This window comes from Limulus polyphemus, unplaced genomic scaffold (assembly GCF_000517525.1).
Source record: "Limulus polyphemus unplaced genomic scaffold, Limulus_polyphemus-2.1.2 Scaffold427, whole genome shotgun sequence".
NCBI classification, from domain to species: domain Eukaryota; kingdom Metazoa; phylum Arthropoda; class Merostomata; order Xiphosura; family Limulidae; genus Limulus; species Limulus polyphemus.
Window position 1 is genome coordinate 538,916 of NW_013666037.1, and position 6,175 is coordinate 545,090.

Consider the following 6,175-nt stretch of genomic DNA (forward strand, 5'->3'; position numbering starts at 1 on the left):
TAGTGAAAATAACAGATAAAATATATTTTTTTTCCTTAAGAAACGTTTGATAACTATCTGGACGAATTAAAGATTTCGCATGTGAAATTTGAAAATTTTCTGATGCATAAAAACATTTTTTAATCTTAAAATGAAAATTACTTAGCATGTTGGATAGGTAAGAAGTGAAAAGAAAAAAAAAGGTATGAGAAATTCTGCTTAACAAACCTTAATAATTAATATTTTGCGTTGGAAAGCATTGTAACATTAACTGATAATCTGCCAAATTTCGTTAACATATGCTTACAAATTTAAAAGTTATAGCATGGAAACTATAACAAGCACACAATGGTTACGAGGTCGATCCGACGGACCGAGCCAGTGTTGAAAGAGTTAATAATTAAACAAATATTGGAAATGAAAGGTTAGCACTTAGGTAATACCACAGTTTCTGCAGCAGTAGGAGAAAACCACTGCCTAAATATCAGTATGAAACTGCAGTATAATTTATCAACCTCACTGACATCTTTGGACAAGTTTTCTAAATGACAATTTTTAATAAATCACAGACCAAGTATTTCAAACGACTGACCCGAAATAGTTTTATTAATGTGAAGAAAAAACTTACAGCGATGCAGAAGTCACAACATCCACATTCATCCTTGTAAGTACCGCATTGACAACTGCTGCCATCTATTGGACATGAATTCTTTTCACACGGACCTTCACAATGCATAGGACTGGTGCTTTTCGCTCTGTTTATAAAATATGAGATAATTTTAAACCAAATGAGGTCGATTAAAAGTTATTGAATTTTACGTAATATTTATGACTTGTTAGAAATGCTTGTAGGAAAACAGAAAACGTTTTTTTAAATAAGAAAGGCTGAAAAATCTTTCACCAATGAACTAACTAGTCTTTACAGAATCCCCCGGTGGCACAGCGGCTATGTCTGCGGACTTACAACGCTAAAAGCCGGGTTTCGATACCCGTGGTGGGCAGAGCACGGATAGCCCATTGTGTAACTTTGTGCGTAACTTCAAACAAACAAACTTTACAGAAGATACTTGATAATTATAAGACGATTTATATTGCCCAGTATGAATACCCGATTACAAAAGACTAGAAAAGATATTTACATTAATTTATTTCGTTCAATAAAGAATTAAGAATGATAATTGGATAATAAAGTTGATATAGTTTATGCTTTTAAGACTCCTGGAAACAGAACTTGAATTTTGACTTTATTCTTGGGAACTTTAAAACACGCTACTCTTGAAACTATGATTTCAAATGTGAGTGTTAATACATAATGGTAATATTGAATATGAAAACGTAATCCTAGCGACTATAACTGAATACTATAGGGCAGTACGTTGGCTTCATTAATTCTACACTCTTTTGATTTTTTAGTTTCACTAAAAAATTCTGATCAATGATGTTGACTTATTTCGTTGATGCTGTGCTTGTTTGACTGGTTCGCCAGTTCGGAATAATGAACTGGATAATTCAAGAAAACAATATTTGATAATGTATGATGTTAAATAATCGTTATCCTAATTATGTTTAGCGCTATTAGTTTTCCAATATTTCACTGGCTTTCGGCGTTTAAATTGTAGCTTTTAAAGTATTATACTACATATATAAAAGCGTTTCATAGAATCTCGTCGTCCAGCCCAACTGATGAGAAAGCATAGCGGGCAGTGACTTGTGAAAGATAAATGATGTTGTGTTTTACAGTCCTCTTACTTCTAGCCGAAATGGACAAACTAAGAGGAACTTGAAAAAAAGAAAAAACGTCTGCAGTTAAGTTGTTTTCATAGCAGTTGTTATGCCTATTGTTTTTTTATGAATATTTCTCCGGCTTTCGGCATTTAAACAGTATCTTTTAAGATACACGAAACTTTCTTCGAAAATAGTGTAATTTCAATCTTACTAATATATTACCATGTTAAATATTTTGCAGACTTTCCATCTACTTGCTCCTAGTGGGTTAGCCGTAAGTCTGAAGGCTTAAACGTTAAAAACCGGGTTTCCATACCTGTGGTGTCCACAGCAAAGACAGCCCATTATGTAGTTTTGCGGTATGAATGTTTTTAAATTTGTTTTGGTATTAATTTAAAGTTCTCAGAATAGACTAATGAACAACATTGTGGGCTTTAGCTTTGGCATTAGCTTTGCATATGAAATTTGCAATTAAATCTGATAAATTTTAAATCAGATCGGTGTATTAGTTTTATTTCAGTACATATATCTTCCATTAAAATACATATTTTATAGCTTTCAGTATTTATGGTATAACCTAGTTTTACCTGTCCGTCCTATATGTTTCATACTGTATTTTTTACTTGCTGTATAGCATTTAATTACACAATTTCTTTTGCATTATATATTACTTTTATAAAGTTGTTTTGAATATTTGTAAACAAAAGAAAATGCATATATATATATTTGCATGTATTTACTATTTGATATTGTATTGTTGAGTTTTGAGAAAAGTACTCGAGGGTTATCTGCGCTAGTCATCCGAAATTTTACATTTTGAAGTGATAGACAAGAGGAAGGGCAGCTAGTCAACACCATCCACCACTATTTAGTGGGCTACTCTATTCAAATATTGTGATGTGACCGTCATTGTTATAATGTACCCACGGGTCCAAAGTACAGAGAGTATTTTTTTTTCTATCTCTTTGACAGTAACGGGTTGTGAACATCGGAACCTCCAATACGCAGTCCGACACGTTAACCATTTATTTATTTTTTCAAAATAGATGTTAATTTGCTTTCTCTAGGTGAAATGAGAAACATAAATTCATAAATTTGCAGTTTTTCAGTATTTTGCTCTAACCGCATAAAGCTAATTTTCTTGAAATGCTTAGTGATCATTCTATAAATTAAGATGTATTTATCCGTTTTCAAAGCCCTGCTCCCGGTGGCTCAGTGGTAAAACTGAGGGCTAATAACGCTAAAAATCGGGTTTCGATACTCATGGTGGGAAGATCACAGATAGCCCATTGCATATCTTTGTGCTTAACAACAAACAAGTCTTCGAGGCCCCCTTGTGGCTCAGCGGTAAGCTTCACGGCTATAAAGCTAAAATTCTGGAAAAGATCCATGTGGTAGGCACAGTACAGATCGCGAAACTTTGCGCCTAGCAACAAACCGAAACGTTCTCAAACATTTCACTTACGCTTTAGATATGTTTAGGATTATCTTATATTACAAGTTAAACAAAAAATATTCTTCACATAAGTCATTTTTGTACATTTGTTAAAATTAGTAGAGATCAGTATAACTTACCCATAAACTAGTAGAGTTAGTAGTAGGGCTACAAACATCGTCTTCATCATGATCCACTGTCTTAAAGGATTATATACAAAGTAAACATCATATTAACTGACAGAAAAAACAACAACAACTAATTATTATCATTTCTTTCAAAAAGCCGAAAAGTAAATGAAAAAAAAAAGTATTATATTTTACTTTTAAAATTGCAAACAGTGCAGACTAAGATTAAGCTAAGAACAAAATGAGTAGATTGAATGTGATACTTCTTTTTTTTGTATGAAAGATTTCCTTCTCTAGCCTTAGCATGACAAGTATTTTTATCAAAAGTAAAGATTCATGTATATGAGGTTTTGGTCACTACTCATTTGGTTGTCACTTTTTGTAAAACATAATATTTTACTCTAAGTATGAAGGTTTTATAATAGTGTTGAATAACTATTTTCAAAAATCTCTTTTCGACTAGCTGTCTATAAAGCCATAACATGTTTTTCTAAGTGTTTTTCTAACTTCGCGCAAAGCTACACGAGGGTTATCTGCGCTAGCCGTCCCTAATTTAGCAGTGTAAGACTTGAGTGAAGGCAGCTAGTCACCGCCAACTCTTGTGCTACTCTTTTACCAACGTCACATTATAATGCCCCCACGGCTGCAAGGGCGAGCATGTTTGGTGTGACGGGGATTAGAACTCGCCACCCTCAGATTGCGAGTCGAGCGTCCTAACCACCTGGCCATGACGGGCCACTTTACTAACATAGACATACAGAAATTATGAGTATCATCAGTCATGCCAGTTTCCGGAGTTCCATATAATACACATGGCCTATAAAGTTTCTAGAATTTATACGTTTTATCACTAAGAATTGGAAATGACTTAAAACAAAATAGAAAAAGCTGCTAAGTGAGACTTTTTTTCCCCTTTTAAAACTGAAATGTTGGTAAAATTATGGGTTAATTTAAAACTAGTCAGACTAGTAATATGTAAAAAAACTTTAACTGGTATTAGTAATAAGAAAGTGGTAAATATACAATAAGCAATTTATCAAAGTACGAAAACTTAATTTTCACTAAAAGACCTGACTGAACGATTATAATGGTGGTGTCTTTCTCACTTCCACTATATTCTTATTTATAGTATCATCAGGGGTGAAATTGTGTCAAAACTTGCCGGTACTGGGTACCGAAACTTATTTTTCAAGGCGGTACTAGTACCGGGACTCATTTGATCTGATTTTTCGTTTTTTATGTTTACACATACATTTTATTTTATTTTTTTCAATACCCCCCCCCCCCAGTGGCACAGCGAGCGATATGTCTACGGACTTACAACGCTAGAAATCGTGTTTCGATACCCGTGGTGGGCAGAACACAAATAGCCCATTGTGTAGCTTTGTGCTTAACTTCAAACAAACAAATCTTTTTCAATAACAGGTCCACTTCACCCAATTAAGTACCTCTACATTTTTGAGAATTTCCCCACTGAATATTAGTGGATATTTTACTAAAAAGATATCACTGAACGCGTATTATAAGGCATTTCCCTTTTACATTGTTAAAGACATAATTATTGTTCACTGAAGGGTTAAACACAATTCTTATAACGAGTTTTCGACTGCGTTTATTCGTAGTTCTGAAAACTCTTCATGTGTTTCTACATACAAATAATGAACAACAAAAAGAAGACATAAACGGACGGTTTGCTCAGGTATTGCACATTTTAATAAGTAAATGAACTCCACAGGATGCCCCCCTCACAACCACCCAAAAAACAAAACAAAAACAGTTTATCAATCTTTATTATACATCATCACGAACATGTAGCGCCACCTTTAAAAAATGTTCTGCATGAAAACGTCTGCAACTATACCGATTTGAAAACAAATTTCACTCACCTTTCTTATTTAATTGTTGTTGAGAAGAAACTAAATGTGTAGGTTTAATTGTTCGTAAAGAAACAGCAGTTTCATAATTATGCTACAGAGGTCAAATGTCAAAATACAAGTTTTTTACATAGACAAAAAATATATGTATTTGTATGTTTAATTAATATAGTATATCGCTTAGGTAAAAAATAAAGTTAAATGGAAAGATACGAGTAACAAATTTATTTACTCCCAAAATACTGCATACTCTTGATCTAAAAACAACCTGGAAAAAATCTATAAAATTAATTATGTATATTGTTCTACCGTTGAATTCTGGGGATACATATTTACCTCCGTAAACAACTGTAACAATGAATGACTTAAAATTAATTATACACCATATCCAACTTCATTTAGATTCGCTGAAATAATATAGTAGCTGGAAAAAAATATTTTGGAGTAATAACAAACTTGCATTTAACAACCTTACGCTATGTTAGTTCTTTTGAAGACTATATTTTTTTTCTTCTCTCTCTCTCTCTCTGCATATATATATATGCTGTGTACGTATTTCATAACAATACATTCTGAATTTACATTCCCATTAACTGTTTTTAATTAACCATAAAAATTCGGCCTAAGCTAAGTCTAAAATGACAGAATTTATACAAAGAACTTCTTACCTGTTGTACCTTTGTGATAATTGTGTTCTATGAACATCTGTCGTTTACAAAGTGCTTCGTTATCAGTTAACGCGTACAGGCATAAGGTGCTTTGTTCTCATAGGAACTTTATCGAAATAGATTACGAAATTCAATGTCACAATGATTTATACTTAGAGGCTTTGCTTGAATTTTAATGTAATTAGATTATAAAATTTGTGATTGTTGATGAGCCTGAGAAACATGCGAGTTAACTTAATTGATACTTGATATCAGTTTTATTTTGTAGTTCGAATTCATTCATTGTTATGATCTTTTTAAAAGGTCACTTTGTTTTTAACAATAATCCTATTCTACATTTTGATAATGTTAATTATTATGTGTGTC

The 6,175-nt window shown here is 32.7% G+C and overlaps 1 protein-coding gene across 1 annotated transcript in view; it reads right to left on the minus strand.

Moving 5' to 3' along the window:
• LOC106458197 (8.6 kDa transglutaminase substrate-like) overlaps window positions 1–5,901 on the minus strand; it is a 7,639-nt gene extending 1,738 nt beyond the window's left edge. The window contains exons 1-3 of the mRNA XM_022384339.1: window positions 5,810–5,901; window positions 3,280–3,339; window positions 608–734 (exon numbers count right to left, since the gene is read on the minus strand). Of these exons, the coding sequence (XP_022240047.1) occupies window positions 608–734; window positions 3,280–3,329 (177 nt within the window). The 5' untranslated portion in view covers window positions 3,330–3,339; window positions 5,810–5,901. The remainder of the gene's footprint in view (window positions 1–607; window positions 735–3,279; window positions 3,340–5,809) is intronic.
• Between the last annotated feature and the right edge of the window lie 274 nt (window positions 5,902–6,175).